Below are 27,849 nucleotides of genomic sequence, written 5' to 3'. Positions count from 1 at the left end.
CGGATGACACATTAGTCATTTGCAATACATTTGACTGTCATTATTAGACTAGATTCAGCTCCAAAACCCTTCCCATCTCTCTTCAATTGCCATTGTTCACTCGTGATGGAAGCTAACAAGCTAAATGTCAAAGGTTAAAGGTTAAATAAATTAAGGTTAAATATGCCTCACACACGTACTAAATGCATTTTTAATGATAAAATGTACTCAATGTACTAATGAATCATAATGAATAGGGGTGTCACAAGATCTCGCGAGCTGAAATCGTGATGAGATATCTTGTTCAGAAAAAAAAAAAACACAACAATTTTGAGTAAACTTGATAACTTTGCCGGCCTCCATATATTTCCATGTGCATGCGTGTCTATTTTCCTCATCTCTGGCCTCTAAACAGGCAGGTTCACTCTATGCATTGGTTCAGCACCTACATGTTTCATATGCTTCATACACATATTCAACAGCAAATAGTCAGACCTGTTGTCAGTCATACAGTCGCTTTGTCTGTGGGGCGAGCCAGGGCTCCTACCAGACACATACACACAGCAAAAGAGTTGAGCTTCGTGAGGAGCACCGCAAGATAACTTAGGAGGGATTTAACTTAGGATTTAAGGCCTCGGCTACCAGCACTTGTTAGTTCGCTGACGAAGCTCTTCGGATGAGGAGCGAAACGTCCGACACTTTCTTCACAGAAGTACAGATGACGTCTCAAGAGGCCTTTCCCTCGTTAGGAGGGAAAAAGGTGCTTGTAAAGCCAAATGCCACATAAGCTGGACGATAGCACACAGTCCCCATACGACACACATACCATACACAAATGAATAGATGAAATACAATAAAAAAAAGCGATTAATAAAAAAGAAAAAAAATTAAAACTGCCCTCCCTCAACCTACCTTCCCACCCAGGGGAGACAGCCGCAGAGACAGCTGGGCACAAGCACCCGTGCCCCGACCAAGGGGAGAGGTCACCCCCCACACCACACACCAGACGATACCACGTGGCAGCCGAGCAGGAGGGCCCAGGGAGGACCCCGCACCCCCTCTAGAGGCAAGGGAGGCCGAGGGAGAACCAGCGCCACCGAACGCACACGGGCCAGCCCCAGCAGCAGTAGGCGCTCCGGCACCCCGCCTACCCACGATCCCAGAGGACAACCCAGGCCGTCCCCATGACTGTCCCCCCCACTCTGCCCATTCCAATTTAAGTGGCGACCGACTATACTATATTAACTTGTGTTCACCTTGCTTGACGCCTGATTGTAAGAAAGTCGACTGTCAAAGTTTGCTTTGCTACAGCAGCACGAGCACAGACCTCCACCATCCTCCACTGAAGTCACATTGATGCTTTACTATCCCATATTTACAAATGTTTACAGACTTAGAGTAAATGAGATTTCTGTAGAAAAAACAGACTATTTCAGAAGGGAAAAAAAAAGTTAAAATATTTTTTGACCAGAAATCTGTGATTTTGCAAATACTGAATCATGACTATGCAGGGATCTACTGTAAATACAATAAAACAAATGAAAACATATTATTAAATTATAAGAGTTGTATGAAACATGCGGCCTGTAGGCTATATCCGGCACGTGAGGGCAATATTTATTAATAAAACAATCATTGCATTATATTATTTACTAAGAACCTCTGACGATTTCAATAAAAACTGATTCTCCACCCTCTGATTTAAGATCACGGTGAAAAAGTGAACACCCCAACATTTTAGTCGTAAATATATACCACAGATATAACACATTATAAAGACTTGCCAAAAATGCCAAATCGGCTACTACCTACTTACAATTACACTTGTAAAAAACCTTCAGGTACTTGTAGGTGCCCCCACAGGGGTCTCCAAAGGCCCCGTTGCTCACTCTGATGGTGCAGCTGTTTTTCCCATTGCAACTGTTGAAGAAAGAGGAAATGTTGTCTTATAGGAAATGAGCATATTTTGGCAAAATATATGTATCTTCCAATCTGTGTGGTAATTGTGTCGCAAATGTGAAATCTGGCTTGCAAAATAGCAACAATACGTTTGTTGGAAAAGAAAATTACCACACTGACTGAACTGACCGCCTTAAAGCTAATCGTTTGGAAGATCATTTAAGAAGACTCCTCATATCAAATTGGTATCTTGGCTTGTAAGAAAGTGACAAAAGGTGCGTAAGAAGTAGGGATGAGCCGGACACTCGTTATAAACAAGTAAGGATAATGCATTTTTGCGCGTACAAACATGAAACGAGCACAGCTGTCATCATCCGAAAGGGAAATCCTCATTGGGTTTGTATACTGTTCTGTATCTGTTATGAATACAGTCTACTTTAAAAAAAACTCATTGGGTCATGTGTTCACGATTCACTCTTCACACTTTGTGATTGGCCAGCCACACACAGCGACCGCCCCTGCAGCCAGCGAGTCTCTCTGTAATTGTGTCTGAACCCATCGTACTTACGAGCGTGTGCCGTCTACTTGCAAAAACGTGGGCAAAATTTGGAGATCCGTACGTGGTGAGTACAGCCTCAGTGCTGATTTGGGAGCGCGCAGACACGACGTAGTACTTTTAATGAAGGGATTTTCCCTGTGCACCACTCCAGCCTTTGCTTATAGCGGGGGTCATTAGTGCCACGAAAAACACAGCATGGACCGCCTTGTAGAAACATTATAGAAACAAAATCTAAAATAAAACTGGAAAAATAAAACAAAAAAGCATAAAGTAACTAATAAATAACTGAAAGTTGTAGAAGAGCTGACTTACAGATCACTTACACACATAAACACTACATAGCTGAATAACAATAAATATAGCAACTTCTGATCAATCCGTCTCAATTACAGACTTAAAATAATGTACTGATTTAAGCCCCGTCCAGTTCCGGTTAAACCACGCTCATCTCTGGTTTATGCCACACCCATTCCGAGTACAGATATGGATAGAGATCATTTAGATGGTTGAACAGATACAGATACAGATAGTGGTGTAATCGCTCATCCCTAGTAAGAGGTTTATGTAAATGTATATACGTCTGTGTAGGCTCTCAGTCGTACAGGAGTTGTCCATCGAGGAAAAGGCTTCTTGAGACGTCATCTGTACTTCTGTGTAGAAGGTGTCGGACGTTTCGCTCCTCATCCGAAGAGCTTCGTCAGCAAACTAATAAGTGCTGGTAGCTTAGGCCTTAAATACAGTAAGAGTGGGCGGAATTGGTGTGCCAACACCCTCCTCCTATTGGTTCGTTACACTAAGCCTGCATTCCTCATCTTTACAGTGGTATAATCCTATCCTGTTATTCACACCTACGATAAAAGGGAAGTGTCGCTCCCTGAATTGGGTATGAACGACTCTGATACTGGCTAGTTAGCATCTATTGTTCTGGCTCGGCCCTGCCTTCACCTCATTTGCAAGACTAAGAGCTGTGGGTTTTGGTCTCAGTAACCTGCTGAACACAGGGTCCAAATTGAACCTCAAACCACCATTCCGATTCAATGATGGGTTCTGTTGTTTGACAAAAATAGCTTCCTTTACTCCTCTTTCAAACCATCTGTTTTCTTTGGCCAAAATCTTTACCTCGCTGTCCTGAAAAGAGTGATTGGTAGCTTTCAGGTGTAGATGTACTGCTGATTGAGGACCACTAGCATTGTCCCTGCGATGTTGATAAAGCCTTTTTTGGAGCATTTGCTTAGTTTCCCCAATGTAGTGCTCTTTGCATTCCTCATCTTTACAGTGGATGGAATAGACCACATTGCTCTGTTTCTGGTTTGGAGCCTTGTCTTTAGGATGCACTAATTTTTGTCTCAGGGTATTTACTGGTTTGAAATAGGTAGGAATTTTGTGTTGTGTTTGTGTTGCCATCTTATTGTGTTGTGTTTGTGTTGCCATCTTATGGCAACACAAAATTCCTACCTATTTCAAACCAGTAAATACCCTGAGACAAAAATTAGTGCATCCTAAAGACAAGGCTCCAAACCAGAAACAGAGCAATGTGGTCTATTCCATCCACTGTAAAGATGAGGAATGCAAAGAGCACTACATTGGGGAAACTAAGCAAATGCTCCAAAAAAGGCTTTATCAACATCGCAGGGACAATGCTAGTGGTCCTCAATCAGCAGTACATCTACACCTGAAAGCTACCAATCACTCTTTTCAGGACAGCGAGGTAAAGATTTTGGCCAAAGAAAACAGATGGTTTGAAAGAGGAGTAAAGGAAGCTATTTTTGTCAAACAACAGAACCCATCATTGAATCGGAATGGTGGTTTGAGGTTCAATTTGGACCCTGTGTTCAGCAGGTTACTGAGACCAAAACCCACAGCTCTTAGTCTTGCAAATGAGGTGAAGGCAGGGCCGAGCCAGAACAATAGATGCTAACTAGCCAGTATCAGAGTCGTTCATACCCAATTCAGGGAGCGACACTTCCCTTTTATCGTAGGTGTGAATAACAGGATAGGATTATACCACTGTAAAGATGAGGAATGCAGGCTTAGTGTAACGAACCAATAGGAGGAGGGTGTTGGCACACCAATTCCGCCCACTCTTACTGTATTTAAGGCCTAAGCTACCAGCACTTATTAGTTTGCTGACGAAGCTCTTCGGATGAGGAGCGAAACGTCCGACACCTTCTACACAGAAGTACAGATGACGTCTCAAGAAGCCTTTTCCTCGATGGTAAATGTATATAGTTAACACATTCAAAACAGTAAGAACACTTTTCTGAGCAGTACAAGTATTGAACACTGAACTTGTTGTGTTGCTTTTCCTCTGCTTCAGAAGATATAAAATACAGAAAACAGACCCACTGCACCCACTAAATTTAGAGAGAAAAACAGATTTGTACATATATAAGCCGCACATGTCCACGACATAAAATGGAATATTGTAGCTTGCATGAGTCCGTGAGCACCCGGCTGCTCTTTATTTGACAGGAGCCATTCATGAGCTATGAAAAAACTCACGAGCAAAGCATTTCAATTGGAGGACAAGCGGCATAGAAAATGGATGGACGGATGGCTGCCAATTCTCTGCAATGCTGCCTCTGTCCATCAGAGGGAGGCAGAGGAGCCCAGAGGGAGGCTGACATCATTGCAGAGCCCCGGTAGGCGCCAATGAAATGCTTTGCTTGGACAAAATGCATCATGGGAAAACTGTCAAATAGTTTTTTTCAATTTTAAACTCGTATTGGTACATATATTATATATTTCTTAGCGACATTTTGAGTGTTAAGTTGCTGTGTGATGAGTTCAGCGTTCTTTGTAAGATGACACGGTGAGTCAGACTGCTATATTGAGTAATGGCTTCCTGCAATTTCCAATGGGTTGACAAGCTTGTTGTGAGTTCACTGAAAGCTCATGTTTGGCGCCTGCCAAAGAAAGAGCTACCGTTTCCACACTGATTCGTGAGCGGCACAGTATTTAAACGATTACTAGTAGTTCTGAAGTAGCCATAAATTAGCCACACTGTATAAGCCGCAGGTTCAAAAGTTAAGAAAAAATTACAGTACTTTGGATTCTGCACCAACACCTCAGACTAGAGCTGTCCTATCTAGTCAGACTAGAGTTGTCTCACCTAGTCATTGACAAAGTGATAAAGAACTGATAAAGCCTGTGTGGATGCGAGGCAAAATACGATGACATCAAAGACGGACAATGCAACTTCCAGTTCCAGTTGCAATTTTGTTTGCTAGCTAATTGGATGCTAACAAGGAAGAACATTTTCTGATTTAATAAAAGATGGACTCGCGCCGTGTATTGATAACGAGACGCGCAGCATATTGTAGGCTAACGGAATGCTAACCGAGAATGCACACAAACCGCGGCAAAATTGTAAATTTTCCACGATTACAAAAAACACGCTAACCGTTACAGATGCCGTGGTGCTAATGTATGTTTTTGCACAAAGTTACAGCAATCAAAACAAAAGTAGGCCAGTTTCTACTATAGTAATTACTGTGCATATTTATTTGTATTCTATTTTATTCTTTTTCCTAAATTCTTGCAATATATGATTTGTGATTTCTTCCCCGCAGTGTGCAATCATACCTGTTTGCAACAACTGATGTCACTTTGCTTTTGCATTCATCGTTTTGGACCTGAGATGGAGGTCTTTCGAATATGCATGTGGTCTGGTCAAGGCGTCCATAGATGGCCTTGCGGACGGATATAACTTTCCATTCATCTGACAAAAGAGAGAGACAATGGTAATGTAACCAGGATAGTGGGGTATAGAAAACAAACACGGGTGTCCAACAAGGGCCACATACAAATTGGACAAAGGAGCTGTGTTACATTTTGTGTGTTACATATGCTAAAACCACTCCATGTAGATCAATATATGCTGAGCTATCTGAACAAAAGATCCGTATCTTAGCTTTGTGTTTTAGGTAGCAAAGCAAATTAGAGTAATGCACTAATATAGATAATTAAAAATGAATTCATTTTTATTTTTCTAATATGGGGCCACACTTTGGACAGCACTAACATGGACGGACCAAATCAAATCTATATAAACCATAAACATAAGTCAACCTTACCACAAGACAAATGTGCCAAAGAGTCCTCACATGCCAAGACATGAACTGATCAAATCAAATAAAACATGTTAGCGGTCATGTGATCCATATTGTTCATAACATACGTGCTGTAGTTTTCATGCATACAAGTGTTTGGTGGCAAGCAGGTGAAGTTGGTCTCCAAATATTTAAAGATGCCAACACAGGGATCAGAAGTACGGAAAACATCGACGTTCAGTTCACATGTTTTCTTGCCATTACATCTGCAGACATAATCATAAAAAATGGTGTGATAAAGCAGAAGACATATAAAGGCGCTGCTACAACACATCTGGTGCGCAACACAGTCATTGTTACAACAGTCATTGTTACAGGAAGAGCAAAACCAATCATAGAATTTTGTTTACAACCGTCATATAATTTATCTTATAGTAGTCAAAATCATGTTTTTACAACACATTTTTTCACTTGTATGATAAAAAATACTTTATCCATCCATCCATCTTCTATGCTGCTTGCTGCTTATCCTCATTAGGGTCGCGGGTATGCTGGAGCCTATCCCAGCTGACTTTGGGCAAGAGGTGGGGTACACCCTGGACTGGTCGCCAGCCAATGGCAGGGCACATATAGACAAACAACCATTCACACTCACATTCATACCTATGGACAATTTAGAGTCTCCAATTAACCTAACATGCATGTTTTTTTTTATATGGGAGGAAACCGGAGTACCTGGAGACAACCCCCGCACGCATGGGGAGAACATGCAAACTCCACACAGAGATGCCCAGTGGAGATTGGAACGTAGGTCGTCCAATCTCCTGACTGTGTGGCCAACATGCTAACCACTAGGCCACCGTGTCAGGTTCTGTGTGCTGCTCTGCTGCCCTCTGGCTGTCTCTCGTTACAGCACACCTCTGAGGTTGCAGGTGGGATTGATTAAGCACACCTGCAGACGATTAGGAGCTGCCTATTTAAGCTGCAGCCAGACTCGAAGCCAGTGCCAGCTGCTTGCTCTTTCCAGCATCCCGCATCCCGCATCCCGCATCCCGCATCCCGCATCCCGCATCCCGCATCCCGCATCCCGCATCCCGCATTCCGTATTGTTACTCTCTGACCGTGCTTTTCTTGTATGCCTTTTCCTCCCTGCAGTTGTGTGGTTCCCTGCAGCGGTGAGTTTCATATACCAGTTCCTGCTTGATTGTTCAGCAGCGTTTTCAGTTCTTGCTCTGCCTATTGTTTTGTGCAGCTTTTTGTGTTTTGTACCTTTTTCCTCTGTGCTAGCTTTTCCGCAGCACCCTCAGTTTTCTCGTTTTTCCCTGTGATTAGCTCCAGGTGTTTTCAGTTGTACTTTGTGGTTTTTGTTGTATATTTTTCCATAACTTGGAACCCTTTGTTATAATAAACTTTTGGTTACTTACTGCTTGTCTCTGCTTTGGAATCCAGTTCACGGCTTAGCCGTTTCCTAACACACCGTGCGGCCCAAAAATACTTATGTTATTTTAAAAGTACTTATGTAATACTATGTTGTTATTATTTATTAATGATCATGGTCGTGTTTATTTGTTTTGGAGATGTTTAAGAAATTACATTAAAGGACATCACGTTTAAATTTGCAATTAAACATGTCCAAAAAGGAAGGAACATAAGCTATTTAATGTGACCCCTTCTCTTTACTGATTTGTTCACATCCTTTATTTGACGTGTTATATAATATAATAAAGATAAAATAGATAAAAATAAATAGTTTACAGATGAATATGTCTAAAATATGAAATTAATAACATTAAATATAATCATAAAAAATAATTCTGAATATAATTATAAAATAACACAAGAGGAGGGACCGCACCTCGCTCGGACGTGGAATACCGGGGCCTCACCCTGGAGCCAGGCCCGGGGGAGGGGCTGACAGGCGAGCACCAGGTGGCTGGGCCTTCACCCGTGGGGCCCGAAGAAGCCACACGGGATCTCACCTCTGTAGACCCACCACCTGCGGGGGCAAGCATAAGGGTCCGGTGCTATGTGTTTTGGGTGGCGGTTGAGGGCGGGCGACTGGGTGACCTGGTCTTCCGCGGCCAACTCTGGTTCTTGGGACATGGAATGTCACTTCTATGGTGGGGAAGAAGCCCAAACTTGTGAGAGAGGTTGAGACCTTGAGACTAGACAGAGTCGGACTCAACTCGACCCACAATTTGGGCTCTGGAACCAAACTCCTCTAGAGGGTCTGGACCTTGTTCTACTCTGGAGTTGCTGCAGTGGAGAGGCGGCGAGCTGGTGTGGGCTTATTAATAGCTCCCCGGCTTGGTGCCTCTGTGATGGAGTCATCCCCGGTGAACGAGAGGGTCATTTCCCTACGCCTTCTTGTTGGAGAAAGGGTCCTGACTGTTTGTGCGTACGCGCCAAACGGCAGTTCAGAGTACCCAGCCTTCTTGGAGTCCATCAGAGGGGTGCTGGAGAACACCCCAACTGGTGACTCCATTGTTCTACTGGGAAACTTCAACGCCCATGTGAGCAGTGACAGTGTGACCTGGTGGGGCGTGATTGAACCGCCTGCCCGATCTGAACCCATGTGATTGTGATGTTGTGTACAAACCACAGTTTGTCCATAACAAAACACCATGTTCGAACATAAGGATGTGCACATGGCACCAGGACACCCTAGGCCGCAGGTCTATGATTGACTTTGTAGTTGTATCATCAGACCTGCGTCCGCATGTTCTGGACACACGTGTGAAGAGAGGGGCTGAGTTGTCAACTGATCACCACCTAGTGATGAGTTGTATTAGATGGTGGTGGAGGATGCTGGACAGACCTGGGAGACCCAAACATGTAGTGAGGGTGTGCTGGGAATGTCTGGCAGAGTCTCCCATTCGTCGAGTCTTCAACTCTCACCGAGTCAGAGCTTTGGCTTGTGGGACTCCTGAAACAGCTGACAGCTACCAGCAGGTAGCTTCTCCATTTTACAGCAATTACTAACACGTTTGTTCAGTTAATGTAGTCAATATGTTCAATTTAACATTTTCAGAAATTATATTATATTCTAATATGCTGTACTCCAGTCGTTATAAATTTATTGTAAAAAAAATACCAATATAAAAATCTCAAATGTCTGTGTCCCATATTGTGTGAAGATAACCATAGAATGGGAAATGGAGGTGCAGCTTCAAAAATGGTGTGGCTACTTATTAAAATTTTTAAAATAATCAAAATCATTTTACCAAGCAGATGCAAACATAAATTCCATGTAGCTGAAAAAAACATGGCTAATGACTAGCCTGAAAACAACAACAAAAAGAAAATTCTCAGGAACCTTTAAAGTGTGAGTAATTTCATTAATCGTAGCTGTATGTACTGTATGTTTATGATACAGGAGTTAAATTCCCTTTTTATTTCTTTGTTCATGTTAATTTGACTAATACTTTCGAAACAAGTGCAATGAATACCTTGACTTGAGGACATCCAGAGCGCCTTCCTGAGAGCACTCTGTGTTAGCAAGCTGCTGTGGAGGGCGACCCTCATTGCAGATTTCTGGGTCTGTGCGACCGTACAAACCCTCCTGGACGCTGATCATTCCAGATTCTGTCAAGGGCCAAGAGAGGCGTTATTGATACATAAGTAGTGGACCCTTATGAGTGGAATGCTGTCAAGTCTGGCCTTCTGTTCAAGATTCAAGAGATTCAAGAGAGTTTTATTGTCATGTGCATGGCAAAACAGCAGTTATACCATGCAATGAAAATCTTATTCTGTTCATTCTCCCAAGAAAAGAAAGAAAACAAATGAAAGAATAAGAACATAAGAAACATAAACACATAAACATATATACCAATAAATTAAGCAACAACAGAAGAGACATTAATACAAGTAAATAATACAAATAAATAAATAAATAAATAAAGTGCTATGAGTGTGTGCGTGTGTTGCGTGCGGCGTGTGCGAGTGCTTCGTTGAGGAGCCTGATGGCCTGTGGGTAAAAGCTGTTTGCCAGCCTTGTGGTCCTGGACTTCAAACTCCTGTAGCGTCTGCCTGACGGTAGGAGTGTGAATAATGAGTGTTGTGGATGTGTGCTGTCCTTGATGAGGTTGTGTGTTCTGGACTCTAGACACTACAGTCATCGGACTGATCACTGGTGGTGTTGAAACATCATACAGAAGAGAGGTGGCGGACCTCATAGCTTGGTGTCGTGATAACAATCTCCTTCTCAATACAGATAAGACTAAAGAGATGATCATCGACCCAAGAACAAGGGAAAAGGAGCCGCATAGACCCCTGTTTATTGATGAGACTGAGGTGGAGAGGGTGAAAACCTTCAAGTTCCTTGGCACACACATCAGCGAGGACCTCACCTGGTCTCACAACACCCAACAAATTCTGAAGAAGTCCCAAAGGAGACTGTACTTCCTGAGAAGACTGAGGAAATTTGGCATGTCCACCACAATCCTGAGTTGCTTCTACAGATGCACTATCGAAAGTGTCCTTACCGCCTCCATCACTGTTTGGTACGGTAACTGTACAACACGTGATAGGAAGGCACTCCAGCGGGTGATCAAGACCTCACAGAACATTGTTGGGGCAGCCCTCCCCTCACTGCAAGACATTTATAAATCTAGAGTCCTACGCAGAACACACAACCTCATCAAGGACAGCACACATCCACAACACTCATTATTCACACTCCTACCGTCAGGCAGACGCTACAGGAGTTTGAAGTCCAGGACCACAAGGCTGGCAAACAGCTTTTACCCACAGGCCATCAGGCTCCTCAACGAAGCACTCGCACACGCCGCACGCAACACACGCACACACTCATAGCACTTTATTTATTTATTTATCTGTATTATTTACTTGTATTAATGTCTCGTCTGTTGTTGTTGCTTAATTTATTGGTATATATGTTTATGTGTTTATGTTTCTTATGTTCTTATTCTTTCATTTGTTTTCTTTCTTTTCTTGGGAGAATGAACAGAATAAGATTTTCATTGCATGGTATAACTGCTGTTGTACTATGCACATGACAATAAAACTCTCTTGAATCTTGAATCTTGAATCTGGCCCATTCAGCACTAGACAAACAGGTGAAGAAGTGGACGTTGTCACTATGTGTTGCTGCTTTTCGCTCCCCAATCCAACAACCCAATCTCAGTGAATGATGAGACCAATGCTATTCTCAATCACTGTTTTCACTCTCTTGTCTCAATGTCTGTCCCATTTTACTGTTCAATGGCTTAAAAACCTATAACTGCAGTGCAGCTTGAAGAGGAGGCGTATACCAGACCTGTTGTACAGCAAATCTGTTTTGGCAAAATAAACATACAGTCCACCCGTACTGCATGACGAAGTTGACAAACATAAACAATAATTTAAAAAAAAATCCTAAAAAGGTAACGTTTTCCCAGTTTATATGAATTTGTGAAGAAGTCTTACCACACTTTAGGTGATGGACATTCCCAAGGTCGTCACAAGTGGTTGCACGCTGCTCTGGAGGAGCCACTGCAGAAACCAATGTGAATGTATGAACAAGACAATGCCTTAAGTATACCACATGCTTTCTTAACTGGCTGACTAAAAACCTGACAAAATGAGTCAAAATTAAGGATGAGACGGATACTCGTTACGAGTGCCGAGTACGAACATGAAATGAGTACAGCTGTCATTATCTGTAAGGGAAATCCTCAGTGGGTTTGTATACTGTTCTGTAGTCGTTATGAATAAAATTTATTTAAAAAAAACCCTCATTGGGTAATGTATTCACGATTCACTCTTCACTCTCTGTGATTGGCCAGTCACACACAACGACCGCCTCTGCAGCCAGCAAGTCTCTCTGTACTTACAAGTGCATGCTGTCTACTTGCAAAAACCTGGGCAAAATTTGGGGATCCGTACGTGGCGAGTACAGGCTCACTGCGGATTTGGCAGCACGCAGACACGACATAGTACTTTTAGTGAAAGAGGAACTTTCGCTGTGTGCGGGCTTCGTCGAGGCTACAGCAGTCGCTTGTGGAGCCATGCCGCAACTAGCTATATTATCAAATGGATACTGGAGTGTTGCAGAAAAGATGACTGCTCTCTGTGAAGTAAGTGCTGTCCCACACATGCTCTAAAATGACTTTTCTTTCGTTTGTATGCATCGTAAGTGTTTCTTTTGTCATGCATTTACTCTAATCCTCACAAGAGGCTTACCGCCGGAGCGCATCTCAACCCAGTGTGCGTGCACCGCTCCAGCCTTTGCTTATAGCGGGGCGTCATCAGTGCTACGAAAACACAGCATGGACACACTCATTTGTTAACACTCCCCCCTGCCTCTGAAATATGGGAGCCACTTGTGGAACATATTTTTTATGGGCCTGTGAACTGCACAGAAAAAAAATATAAAATAAAACTGGAAAAATAAAACAAACAAGCATAACGTAACTAAGAAAAAGTTGTAAGAAGAGCTGATACTAAAACTAATAGGTCTTACATATCACTTACACACATACACCGTACACATATAGCTGAATAAAATGATAAATATAGCAACTTCTGATCAATCCATGTCAAATTCAGACTTAAAATAATGTACCGAATTAAGCACCGCCCATTTTCGGGTAAAAAAACCCGCCCACTTCCGTTTTATGCAATGCCCATTCCAAGTACAGATACAGATAATTTGGATGAGTGAACAGATACGGTACAGATAGAGGTGTACTCGCTCATCCATAGTCAAAATGTAAAGAGGTGCATTCAATTTTTTGCAGTGTTCAATATCAAAAAATGTTCAATAATTTTAAATGTTAAAATGATTTATAGATACCAATACATAATTAACTTAGTGGAGTTATTAGGTCCCATAACTATAGCCTGGCATCTTACTTTACAGCCGATGTGGGTTAGAAGCAAAACAAAGGCCTTCAAGCTGCCTCCCGCGCTAACTAACAAGAGTGACAACGCGGACACAAAAGGTAACGATTGTCATTGGATTTTCTAAGCACTTTGTTATTATTTTTTGCGTAACAAATTTTGAGCGTATTTTTCAAACAGCACATCTATAATAACTTCCACTGCAAATCATTTTTACAGGATTCAATTACATCTCATATAAGAGCCACTCAATAAAACTATCAACCCCCTGCCCCCTTTTCTTAATCCAATTTCATTTTCAAGTTACATTAAATGGGTCACTAGAAAATCATTGCATCATATTATATACTAAGGGCCTCTGATGATTTCAATAAAATCTAATGAAAAACTGAGGAAAAAGGTTCCCTGCCCCCTGATTAGACATCATGGTGCAACTTCAATTAAACTTAGCCGACAGGCTAAGGCTACTAACTACTTACTTTCACAGGTGTAAAGAACTTTCAGGTACTTGTAGGTGCCAAAGCAGGGGTCTCCAAAGACCCCATTGCTCGCTCTGATGTTGCACCTGTTTCTCCCATTGCAACTGTTGAACAAAGAGGAAATGTTAGCTTACAGGAAATTTGCACATTTTGGCAAAATGTATTTCCAATTCATGTTGTAATTGTGTTGTAAACGTTTAATCTGCTTTACAAAATAGCAGCAATATGCTTGTTTGAAAAGAAAATTACCAAAATAACTTGCCCTGTAATTGTTTTGAACATAATTTTGACACATTCTCAGTGATCATCATATCAAATAGGTATTTTGTCTGGTAAGAAAGTGGCAAAAGAAGTTTAGTTTTGAATGAAAATTATTCACCATTAAAATGTAAAATTGAATGAAAATAGCAATTCTTTTAAATGAATACCCCTTACAGGTGCTGTATGCCATGTTTGGGCACTGCAATGGAGGAGCGAATGTTCGGCTCTCTTACTGCTCAGAGCATGCCATGTGACATGATCAAGCGGCAAGCAAAACGCAGTAGAACATCCGCCAAACATTTAGCAAATACTTGCAGTTCTTCAGTCAGAAGTAAAAACATATGGCACATATAATCTCGGCAGAAGTGATTTGTTATTAGCCAGCGTTAGCTGCAAAATGCAATGCTAGCCATTCCACAACTTCTCCGTCTACAGCCTCACTAGTAATGTTACTGTAATGTTCATCATTTTCAGTCAGACTCTGAGTCAAACTGTCGAATATTTGACAATTCTAAGACACCCCTAGTGATATAAAATTTTTGCAGTTTAATCTTGTGAGAGAAATAAATGTTTTGCTGTGAACAATTCTTGGTGTTTCTGTTTCCACATCAGTCATCTGAGGAGGGGGACACAGTGTCAGGAGCCGACAGGGTGGATTTCTTAAAAATACAAAGCAGATCGACTGTCAACAAAGGCTGCAATTAATCAAGTACAAGTGGACTGATCTAAAATTTTAATAATTATAAAATTATTACCTCCAAAGTGTGCAGTGTTAACTTGCGTGATTGGCATAATTCAATGTGGGACAAAAGGCAAGTTTCTGCGCATGCTCTCTGTACAAAATATGTACCAAAAGAGAAGTGAACCCATCCATTTATCTTCTATGCCGCTTATCCTCACTAGGGTCACAGGTATGCTGGAGCCTATCCCAGCTGTCTTCGGGCGAGAGCCGGGGTACACCCTGGACTGGTCGCCACTCGATCGCAGAGCACGTATAGACAAACAACCAACCATTCACACTCACATTCATACCTATGGACAAGTTAGAGTTGCCGATTAACCTAACCTGCATATTTTTGGAATGTTGGAGGAAGCCGGGCTTCCCAGAGAAAACCAACACATGCACATGGAGAACATGCAAACTCCACACAGAAAGGCCCAAACGGAGATTCAAACAGAGAAGCGAACCATACAAGCATGTGTTCAGAATATAATAAGAAATTTGGGAAATAACATCCTGTCTCCTGTCTCACCTTCTTCCAATCCTTTTTGCATTTTAGGTAAATAAACGCCCTGACTATAATGACAGCATTTATGGTACTGGATATGTGTTTGCGCAAAGTAACAGCAATCAAAACAACAATATGCCCAAATCTACGTGATTGCAATTATTGCACATATACAGTACGTATATTCCTATCCCCACTACATGTGGACTAAATTCTTGCGAGATGTGGCTTGTGATTTGGCCCCCAAGCGTGCAATCGTACCAGTTTGCAACAGTGGATGTTACTTTGCTTTTGCAGTTGTCATTTTGGACCTGAGATGAAGGTCTTTCGAATATGCATGTGGTCTGGTCAAGGCGTCCATAGATGGCTTTGGAGACAACTATAACATGTTCTTCATCAGCTGAAAAAGAGAAACAATTGTGATGTAAGCAGGATGGGAATGCTGTGTGTGTGTGTGTGCGTGTGTTGGGGAAGGGGGGGGGGGGGTCAAAACATCAACATAAGTACTCAAGTATATTGAAAAGTATGGATGTCTGGTAATATTATCTGACCAATATTGCCATTAATATGGGATATCAGTTCATATCAATCTATTTTCTGCCGATAATGATATCTGCATTAAATATGCTCAAATATGTCTCCGTAACAATGAATTGATTTCATTTATATAATATAAGGGTCGCACTTTGGACGCCCGCTGACATATACAGATCAAGTCAAATCTATATAAACCATAGAAATAAGTCAATCTTACCACAAGACAAATGTGCCAAAGAGTCCTCACATGCCAAGACATGAACTGATCAAATCAAATAAAACATGTTAGCTATCATGTGATCCACATTGTTTACAACAGACGTGCTGTAGTTTTCATACATACAGATTTTCGGTGGCACACAGGTGAAGTTGGTCTCCAAATATTTAAAGATGCCAACACAGGGATCAGAAGTACGGAAAACATCGACGTTTAGTTCACATGTTTTCTTGCCATTACATCTGCAGGCATAATCATAAAAAAAATTGTGATAGAGCAGAAGAAATACAAAAGATGCTGCTACAACACATCTGGTGTGCAACACAGTCATTGTTACAGGAAGAGCAAAATCCATCTTATAGATACTTAATAGTAAAGATATTTAATCCTACCCCTGCACAAATGGGTCGAAATTTCAGACATGAAGAGAATATTCAACACTGTTTCTCCTGTTTATTCAATATGTTTGCAGTATATTTTTATATGGCTGTAGCTTCAAATCACTGTTGGTGCGGTCATGTTAAAAAGATTTGGAAACACCGGAGGACGGAGGAAAAACAATGCACTCAGCACAGCATCACGTTTGGCCTGCACACACCTCAGCAACAAGCTGCAGCCATTTATTTATACACCTTTGAATTGATTGGAAAAGAATTACACCTGTGAGGGCACCAGCATGCTAACTCCACCCACACTTAATTAAACACCAAGTCAACAAGAACATACAATAGCAAAGTTCAACACCCCCACTTGTTCTTAGTTGGACAGAATACAAAATTCACAGTCTATAGGGGCATGCAAATATGCCGTTTGGAGATGCGTTTAATGTAGTTCTTTAATGCAAGCTGCATTGAAACACATGCAGAGGTCGTATCAGCAGTAGGAGAAAAAGTCTTGCAATGGCAGCCACTAGACTATAACCTTTTGTGACATACGTGGCCTGATATATTGTGTCTTCAGGATTGTCTTTAATTGTGATAACTCATCTGCCCCATACTACTTGTTTACCTTCAGGTAATGTTGTCAATGTAAAAGTATTGTTCTCTATCAGAGAATCGATCTCTCTCTTCATGCCTTGAGCCTATTGTTCTGATTTTGAAGAGCTCATGGCCTCCTTTAGTGTACAGGGTACTTTATATGCAACTCTATAGCAATAGTCAATATTTGTTAGTTCCTGATCCTCATCACATTTGACTTCACACTCATAATCTGTGTAGAATGGAGTGGGTCTTCTCTCTCGTTGTGGATAGCGTGTACACTGGCTGCTTTCATGTTCACCTTTTGAGTTTGTATCAGTGTCACACAGCTTTTTAATATCTTGTGGAATTACTTTTGTCATATTGGGTTTTGGATGCTGGGTTTCAACTGTCTTCTTACGTTCAAAATTATCATACATATTTTTATCTGTCTGAGTGTCGCATTCAATAGCATTCTTTGTGACAAACTTGACCAGTTGACAAGCACCACCTGAAGCTCCAGTGTTCCACTGAATGAAAAAGCACCCCAGATCATGATGGATCCTCCTCCACTGTGCCGGGTAGAAAACATCTCAGGTGGGATCTCCTTGTCATGCCAGTAACGTTGGAAGCCATCTGGACCGTCAAGGTTACATTTTTTCTCATCAGAGAATAAAGCTTTTTTCCACCTTTCAATGTCCCATGTTTGATGCTCCCTGACAAAGTCTAAACGGGCAGTTTTGTGGCGTTGAAGGAGACGAGGTCTTTGAATTCGTTTTTTGTTTTTTAAACCCTTTTCCCGCAGATGCCGTCTGATGGTTATTGCGCTGCAGTCGGCACCAGTAAGGGCCTTAATTTGGGTCGAAGACCGCCCTGTGTCTTGATGGACAGACAATCGGATCCTCCGGCTCAGCGCAGGTGTGATTTTTTTTTTTGGGTCTACCACTTGACTTTTTGGTTCCATTATGCTCAGGATCTTTCAAAAACTGTAGAATGACTGATTTACTGCACCCAACCTCAGCAGCAATGGCACGTTGCGAGAGGCCTTGCTTATGCAGCTCGACAATCCGACCACGTTCAATAAGAGAAAGCTTCTTAGCTTTAGCCATCAGGATGGCATGACAGTGTGAATGCCTGACAGAAAATGAACACTTTGAGCAGACTTTGGCTTTTAGAGCCTGTGGTCTTAAACATCTGATCAGGTGATAAACAGCCTATTTCAGTTTAATTGTTGTTTTCAATAAATTACTTTTTCAAAATGCTTTTTGTCTCACTCCCCCTTCTTGTTTTTGCATATTGTAGCTCTACTTAAAACCTCATTAAGATCCAAATGTGCAAAATGCAAATTCTAGCAATTTTTTAACTGGTCTTAAGATTTTGATCAGGAGTGTATATATTAGGGATGCTCCAATCAGGGTTTTCTGTTGCTGATTTTGATACTGCTCATCCATGAGTGAGATCGGCCGATACCGATCACATGGATTAACTGTACATTTTTCATTTTTTTTATGATGAGTGCTATTGGCCAGGCCCGCCATTATCAATTCCAAGGGCACCTGGAAGGCATTGCATGTTTGTTTTAAAAACAAAATGTTACTGTGGTAAAAACTCACATTTGGAGTCCGAAGATGAGAAGCTAGGTGGCTAACTCTAGCTAACATGCTAGCTGTCAAACTGAAACCAATGGAGGTTTTACAGACTAGTGTTTTACAGACTAGTGTTGATTCTTGTGGCAATACCGGACAAAGTCCTTGTTGGTTCAATACGGGTGTTGTCAACCCTACGTGACACAGCACACATGCACATTCATGTCATGTCTGTGTTTTCATGACATGAATTGTCATGTCGCCGGCGCACGGCAATTGTTTTTTGTGATCGGCTTTGAAAGGCATTTATCGGCACATGCTGTATTTTTACGGAAATTGGTCAGTACTAATTGGGGGCCGATTTATCAGACCAACCCTAACACATATACTGTATATATATATATATATATATGTGTGTGTGTGTGTGTATACTGTATACATATACGTATATATACAGTACATATGTGTGTGTATATATACAGTATACACACACACAGTATATGTACGTGTGTGTGTGTGAGTGTGACATTTGAAACTTTGAAAATGAATTTTGAAACTAACTATTGCAAACTAAGACTTTTATTTAAAAACAATTAATGCACTACTTGAAGCAGTGCAGCCAAGATATATGCGATGTAATGAAGACAATAGATTGTTGGGAATAAATTAATACAATTTCATGGAACAAATAGTTGAATTTAAGTTGTAAATATAGGTCATTGCTTTTGATAGTGTTTCGGCCAGCAGAGAAGTCCTTGCTGGACCTGACTGCACACCACTGCTGTATCAAATGTTGCTGCTATTGGAATCTTAATTGCCCTCATGGAGGGCATCAAGAAAGCTATATGTCATTTAATCTAATCTGATAATGCTTTCCAAACAAGTGCAATGAATACCTTGACTTGAGGACGTCCACAGCGCCTGCCTGAGAGCACGCTGTGTTAGCAAGCTGCTGTGGAGGTCGCCCCTCTTTGCAGATTTCTGCATCTGTGCGGCCGTACAAGCCCTCCTGGACACTGATCACTCCAGATTCTGTCATGGAAAGAGAGATGTTATTGATACACAAGGAGTGGGATTGTGGCATTCTAATCTATTTTTCTTTTGTATCAATGCAAGGCTCTGTCATACCTTACTTTTTTACATCTACATAAATTGGCAAATATAGTTAGAATTAAAAGTCATTCATCTAGATGAAATGAATATGTTGAGAAGACTGAAGTCCTACCACACTTTAGGAAATGAACGTTCCCAAGGCTGTCACAGGTGGTTGCACGCTCTGCAGGAAGAACTGTACAAACCAATGTGAATGTATGAACAAGACAAATATGCCTATATACATTTCTAAAGGGGTTTCCTAACTAACCCACCACATACGGGAAAATTTAATGATGCGAGTGGCCACTTTGATACATTTTGTACTTAAAGATTTAAATACCAATCCATGTACATCAATAAACATCCACATCCTAACTTTGTGTCGTAGGTAACAAAGCAAATGAGTGTAATATTTAATAATGTCATAATGTCACGAAAGGTGCTATCCCTCCTTGGCTCCAAATGACTATTTTTCTCACAAAAACTATAACACCACCACCACTGGCTAGCATATGTTACCAAGAGTTGTTTAAAATAAGTGATTGTACCAAAACATGCCTATATTCTTCAAAATTACGAATTAAACTGAATGAGATTTGTCGTTAGGCCCAAAAAGGAGTGGCGTTAATGGCTGTCACTCAATTGTGCACATACACATGGTCGTATTTTTTGCGCAAATGCATGTACCCGTCTAGAGAAGCTCACAAAAACCAACCGCATTAACTTTGATAGTCACCTGTTTTCATTAGTAAACATGTTGCTATCAGCACTGGAAATATAAGAAGAAAAGAAGAAGAAAAATGTGTCAGTTTAACATTTTACCTAGACATAGATATAGAATAGAATAGAATAGAATACTCACACAATGTTGAGCTCAGTTTGAGACAGGGCATGATTCAGGTGATCCAGTCAAGGCTGAGCCATATACCACTAATGACGGAGGACAGATCATTTTATATAGTTGCAGGAGCCTGTACAAGCTGTCAATCAAATGCCATGCCCACACACACCTTGGCTTACAAAGATTCCAAATTCCAAATGGTGATTTTACAGGTGGACCACATTGTTAAATGTGGTTCTGGTATTTATTTATTTATTTATTTATTTATTTATTTATTTATTTATTTATTTATTTATTTATCATGTCAGTCTATTGCTTAAAATCATCACACACTTTTTGACAATTTTTTGCATTTTGTGAGATATATATTTGGGGTGTTTATTAGCTGTAAACTATAATCAACAAAATATGATTGTTGAAATATTTCACTCAGTGTGTAGTGAATCTATAGAAGATAAGCGTTTTACTTTGGAGCAATTTTAAAAACAAGAAACACCAGATCTGAAGGATACGGTCCGGCAGCAATTAAAAGTAAGGACCATGCTGCCACGGGAAACAAACCGAGACAGATCACAGCAAAACTTATTTGCCTACAGGACCACATGAGGGTGGGACTCTGTCTTGGGATTGCATTTGCTATTTGTTGCTTTAATCAATCGTCTGTTTAAATAAATCAACAAATGGTTTGTTTGTTGGCTCCTCGTTTGTTGGCTCCTCGTGTGTGTGGGGGTTTTTTCCGGGTACTCCGGGTTCCTCCCACATTCCAAAAACATGCACGTTAGGTTAATTGGTGACTCTAAATTGTCCATAGGTATGAATGTGAGTGTGAATGGTTGTTTGTCTATATGTGCCCTGCCATTGGCTGGCGACCAGTCCAGGGTGTACCCCGCCTCTCGCCCGAAGTCAGCTGGGATAGGCTTCAGCATGCCCCCGTGAATCCTAATGAGGAGAAGCGGCATAGAAAATGGATGGATGGATGGTTTGTTGGTCTTGAGCAGACAAACATAATACGCTGACGAGAGTGACACTGATAGGATCACTCCCTTGTATCTCTTTTAAAAGTTAAATATGAATAACACCATTATCAGTGCCCTTTTTTACTGGCCAACAATCGGAGTGCTTTAAAAAAAAAACATTCTTGCAGGATATTCCTCGGCACTTCATTTCATCTCTCCATCTACCTGACAGTTTCTTTAATCCAGTCTAATTAAAACCAGCCTGTTTTCAGGAATACTGAGAGCCAACAATTGACAGGGTCATTAACATATGGCATGCACATTTACTGGATTTACTGGTTCATCAATGGGCGGCGGTGGCTCAGGAGGTACAGCAGGTCGCACCCTGCTTCCTCCATCTCACTCACAGCCCTTGTGTCCTTGCACATAATCCATCCATCCACTTTTTATGCCGCTTATCCTAATTAGGGTTGCGGGGGTATGCTGACAATCCCAGCTGACTTTGGGCGAGAGGTGGGGTACACCCTGGACTGGTCGCAGTTAACGATTTAAGTTTAAGCTACATTATGACCCCCAAGGCAGTGAGGCAGACACGTCTGGTGGCAGCGTGTAAAAGTGAAAGTTCACTGGAGAAATGAACTTTATTAATTAAATTGCCCAGTCTAAGTTGCGGAAACGTGGAAACTAAAATGTTACATAGACGTACACTCTTTTATTGATGAGCGAATACACCACTATCTTTATCGATATCTGTTCTAAATTATCCGTATCTCTGTCTGTACTCAGGGCGGGCGGGGCATAAACAGGAAGTGGGTGTGGTTTAACCCAAAATGGGTGGGGCTTAAATCGGTACATTATTTTTATATTTATTCAGCTATATGTGTACTGTCTATGTGTGTAAGTGATCTGTAAGACTTTATAATTTTTTCAATGATCTGTGTGAGGGCCGCACGGTGGTCTAGTGGTTAGCATGTTGGCCAACACAGTAACAGCCTGGAGATCGGGAAGACCTGGGTTCGATTCTCCCTTGGGCATTTCTGTGTGGAGTTTGCATGTTCTCCCCGTGCGTGCGTGGGTTTTCTCCGGGTACTCCGGGTTCCTCCCACATTCCAAAAACATGCATGTTAGGTTAATTGGAGACTCTAAATTGTCCATAGGTATGAATGTGAGTGTGAATGGTTGTTTGTCTATATGTGCCCCGCGATTGGCTGGCGACCAGTCCAGGGTGTACCCCGCCTGTCGCCCAAAGTCAGCTGGGATAGGCTCCAGCATGCCCCCGTGACCCTAAAGAGGAGAAGCGGTATAGAAAATGGATGGATGGATGATCTGTGTGAAGTTGGGGATTCATGCAAACATCCACTGGTGGCAAAAAGGGAAATCACTGTACTTTTCTCAAAAGTACCGCTTTCAGTACTACGAGTTTTCCAACTGACTTTATATCACCAAAACCCGGCAGTGACTGACGCACGAGCTGTATACAGCTGTCTTGTGAAATGCACCACGTACGTTACGAAACAAGTTTAAGATTTCAACGTGCATACTGCAACGTATTGAGAGGGGTGTAATATTTTACCACGCTTATGTATGTAATGCAGTATGTTAGCCATGCAGGCAGAATGTTTGATGCAGGTCCCAAATGAGTTGCATAAGTGACTGAAGCAACACAAGCCTGCACAGCGCTGTCTTGTCAAATGCACCGCGTACTTTACGAAACACGTTTACCAAGTAACTTTAGATACAAACCGAAATAGAGGCAAGCTGGGGAAAACCTAATAAAGTGGCGGCAGTGGGCAACGCCACACGAACCGTTTTCAACTTGCCAATTGCACCGTGTATGTGAATGAGGCACTGATCAACTCCTCTGTGGCGCCAGCCTGCACAGTCGAGAGGGGCGGCCGCTGTGTGTGACTGGCCAATCACAGAGTGTGAAGAGCAAATACATAATGAGGATTTTCTTTCATCATCCATAACGGATACTTATTTATAACGAGTATCCGGCTCATCCCTACTGACAATACTGCTAGCTTTGTTTCCATCACATTGCACACCACTATTCTGGAGTGACACAAGAACTGGCCGCTGCTTTAACAGTATAGCTAACTACTAACCTAACTGGTTAGCCTCAAATTTATTTATTCTAAACTTAACCCTTTAGGCACCAGACAGAAATATTCAGTTTTGTACAGTATTCAAGAAATTATTCAGTTTTGATATTACTATTTCAAAAGGTTATAGCGTGAAAATGGTTAGCGATAAAGGCATACTATACTGTGAATGAGAAAAATCATCAGGTATGACCCAAAGTTTGTGATGGGAGTCAATTCACTAATGTAATTTGCACATTATGACATCACCAGGCTCAGAAATGGTCAGATCTTTGTCTCCATGACACTCAAGAGGCTTATCAAAATGTCTGATCCACTTGTGATACTCTTCCGCATCGCTAAAGCAAACCCAGCCATCATCATCACCATTTAGAGTGGGATCTGGAACACCACTGCTGCCTCCTCCGCTATTATTAGTGTATTTTCTACTGCGACTGCCGTTATTTCTGCAGTTTTATACATTCATGCTACCCCCCCTCACCATCAGCGGTGTTTTGACCACCACGCACCGTACTTCTCACCTACTTCTCCTAGTGCATTTTAGGAGAAACATATGAGAAACATTTTTAGAGAAAATGGAAACTAAAATGAGGCAATGAGAATCTCAAATTTGTGTTCTGAGCTGTAAAAGAGCAAGCTTTGAGCAGTAAAATGTTCCTCTGATAAGTCCCCTCCTGCCACTCCCACCACGACCATGTGCTGCTTGTGGACTGTCATGGCGAGCGGACTAGATATTCCCAGACCCAGATATTCCCGATCTCCTGACTGTGTGGCCAACATGCTAACCAGTAAGCCACCGTGCGGGCAGTGTGACAAACATGCAAAAAAAAAAAGAAATTAGGAAGGCGGCAAACACTATCTCACACCACTGTAAATGATCTGTGTAATAATTGTTGCTAATCACTTCCTGTTGATTAGAAAGGACTATAAGAGCTACGCTTTTTTGCTAGTTTTAAACTTTTTGGAGAATTCCTGACCACGCTTTGTGATCACAACTCAAGAAGAGTGCGCTGACATCTTTGCCTTCACTTTGGACTAGCGATTAGGATCAAACTCACAAAAAAAAACGAACAATTAGTGCCGACATCCGTTACAAGGCAAGCTAACTGGCTAGCCGCGGCTTTCAAGGGCGACTGTTCATGAAGCCCGAGTCTTAAAATATCTTGGATTCTTCTTGAAGAGATATCTCTGGCTTCATCTCTGACTGGTGAGAGACACAAACTTGCTGTAACAACAAATGTTAAACACTGAAGGCAGTGTAAGACAAGCTAACAGGCTAAACGACAGAATGTTCTGCTTATCAACACAACAATGCTAAAGAGAGAAGAGAAGAGGCTCTGATGTCTGTTCGTGCAGCTCGGGGCGATCTACCCCGGAGTCGATTATAGACATGGAGTCACCCAAGATGAAAGAAGGTGCGACATTCATACCGGCGCCACCGCCACTGAGCCCCGCCGGTGAGCACTTAAGCAGTTTAAAGCACCAACTAACTAAGCATGCTAAATCACCCCAGGAGAAATTGACGAAAATGCAACAAGACACCCTGGAACAAATACTACCGAAAGTACAGAGGCTGGATCACATAGAACAAATGCTGAATTACATAGAAGAATACATTGGTTCCATAAAACAGGAAGATCATGAGGAATGAAGTTCAAAGTCTGAGAGTGGAGAAGAAGAAATTACAGGATAGTAATGCAGCACTGAGGGCCACTCTCAAACAAGATAATGAAGAAAAGGACAAAATCATTGAGCAACTGAAGATCCCTATTGATGACATGGATCAGAACACACAAATGAATGATGTGATCGTGACGCGGCTTCGGATTAAACCCAGGTCTTATGCCAAGGGCAGTTGGGAATGAGGATGAACCAGATGAAATGGATGTCGCTTCAACGGAGCATTAAGTTGTTACTTTCTACAATCAAAGGAGGTGGGCCTAGACATCCAAACCATCGACACTTGCAAAACCACACTACTGAAACAGAGAAAAAAGCTGAAAGGTACAAACGTCTATGTGGATGAGCATCTGACAAAACGCAATGCTGAAATCGCCAAGAAAGCATGTGAAGGAAGCAGGGAAGGATCGAAAGTACTTGGAGCGCCAATTGCAAAATTTAAATGGAGGATGTGAGGCCAGAGTGCTTGTTGTCAAAGACATCAAGGATCTGGATAAATACTAAAGATCATATCAACACAACAACATGGAAAACGAAAATAACTCAAACAACGTCATCAGTATGCCACAAGAAGATCTACAATTGGACACATTTTGTTTCACAGACCACAAACAATTGGAAAAAGATTTTTTTTCTCATTCCAGAAATCACTATTGTTACAACACGGGGCAGCAATACAACAATAACCTTAATATCGGCAATAAGTTGTCAATTACCCACATAAACAGCAAAAGTATGTATGCAAATTATAACAACATCAGACAATATATGAATTTCAATTCAAGGAACCCTTCAGTGTAATCGCAATCTCGGAAAATTGGATTAATGCCGACAAAGGCATGGACTTTGAGCTGGAAGGTTACGAAATGATCTGCATTAACAGGAATAATACAAGTGGAGGTGTATCTGGACAGACATGTGAACTACAAAATGAAGAATATGTCAATCGCTATTGATAACAGTTTGGAATGTTTAATGATTGAAATCTGTAAAGAAAAAAGCAAAAATGTATTTATAAGTTGTTTATATACAACCCCAAAGTCGAGCATTGAAATTTTTGAGGATTGGATTAAAACAACCTTCACAGACATCAGTCAAAAAATAACCTTTGTATGTGGAGACTTCAATATTGATCTTCTGAATCCACACAAGAACAAGGTAATCAGTTATTTCATAGACCCAATGTATAGTTTGAGCCTATATCCTAAAATCACCACACCACACCACTGTGCCACCCTAATTGATATTATACAGGTATTTACCAGTGACTTTGATAACAACACAACTAGTGGTCTACGAATCAACGGCATCAGTGACCATCTTCCAGTGTTTACAATTTACAACGACAAAAACACTTGCCAAAGACCTGGAAGAACAAAGATGGGAGAGTGTGTACAGTGCAAACGATGTGGATGAAGCATATGAACACTTTCTAGATACTTATATGAAGCTCTATGGTAACTGTCCCTTGCGAGAAATGTCCAAAAAAAGAAAAATAATCAGCCATGGATGACAAAAGGACCAAAAAATGCCTGGAAGAAGAAAAACACATTTATAATTTATAATTCAACAAACTAAAGAAGCAGAAAAAAAATATAAGACATACAAATAAATTGACAACAATTTTGTGAGTGTGTAAAAGAAAGAATAATATAGTACATTATTAAGCAAGAACAACTTGGGGCATTCTAAACAGTATCATAAGGAACAGTACAAAGAAAGCAGACTACCCTCATTATTTTATGGTTGGAAACACCAATGATGATATGAATGCGGTAGTTCAGAAGTTTAATAACTACATTGATATTGGACCAAAACTGGAAGAAGAGATTGGAAAATTCTGGACAGTAGCTTCATCGGGCCGTGATCTTCAACTCTCACTGGATCGGTTCGCAGCTGAGAGTGAAGCGGATGGGATGAGAATCAGCACCACCAAGTCCGAGTCCATGGTTCTTGCCTGGGTAAAGATTGGAGACATGATGCCTGTATTTCATGACAAACGACCACACTTTTTGAGTGGAGATCTGCTTTGTAAATAAAATACAATTCAAATGTTGCCATTTTGAATGTACCCCTGTTTTAAATTAAATACTTTGAATTCTACATATATAATGATAATGATAATTCAGGATGCTCTGATCGATCGGCCACCGATCAATATCGGCCAATTTCCATTTAAAAAAACACATGATCGGTGTATGCCGAACAAACATACATACATGTCTGCTGTGTCACGTAGGGTTGCCAACAAAACTGTGTCTCGTATTGAGCTTGACACAGGCTACGCCAATTGACGCCAGCATGTTTGATCACTTCCTTACCAAACCTATCTCTGTTCGACTATTCTTGCATCTTTGTTTACATGCTTTGCCTAGCTGTCACTGGCTGCACTTTGCATTAGCGGATAATTAGCGAAAAGTTATCCGCCTAGCTTCTGGTCTTCAAACTCCAAATGTGACTTTTTACCACAGTGACATTTTGTTTTTAAAACAAAACAAACAAGCAATGCAGTCCGTTGGGAACTCGTTTTTGTCCCAAGGGAAAGCCACAAGTGGATATGACGTTCATGGGATAC

General features: G+C 41.3%; 1 protein-coding gene across 1 annotated transcript; it reads right to left on the bottom strand.

Annotated features, from left to right (window-relative positions):
• Positions 1–484: 484 nt before the first annotated feature.
• LOC129178875 (L-rhamnose-binding lectin CSL1-like) lies at positions 485–27,252 on the bottom strand. The gene is made up of 10 exons (XM_054771525.1): positions 27,156–27,252; positions 19,494–19,629; positions 13,812–13,915; positions 9,939–10,074; positions 6,640–6,755; positions 6,514–6,558; positions 6,023–6,158; positions 1,796–1,899; positions 983–1,126; positions 485–522 (listed from the first exon to the last, which is right to left on the bottom strand). Exons 1-10 carry the CDS (start codon positions 27,250–27,252, stop codon positions 485–487), a joined length of 1,056 nt encoding a protein of 351 aa, XP_054627500.1.
• Between the last annotated feature and the right edge of the window lie 597 nt (positions 27,253–27,849).

The sequence above is a fragment of the Dunckerocampus dactyliophorus genome, chromosome 1, assembly GCF_027744805.1.
Source record: "Dunckerocampus dactyliophorus isolate RoL2022-P2 chromosome 1, RoL_Ddac_1.1, whole genome shotgun sequence".
Taxonomy (NCBI): domain Eukaryota; kingdom Metazoa; phylum Chordata; class Actinopteri; order Syngnathiformes; family Syngnathidae; genus Dunckerocampus; species Dunckerocampus dactyliophorus.
This window is presented reverse-complemented; position numbering and strand designations above follow the sequence as displayed.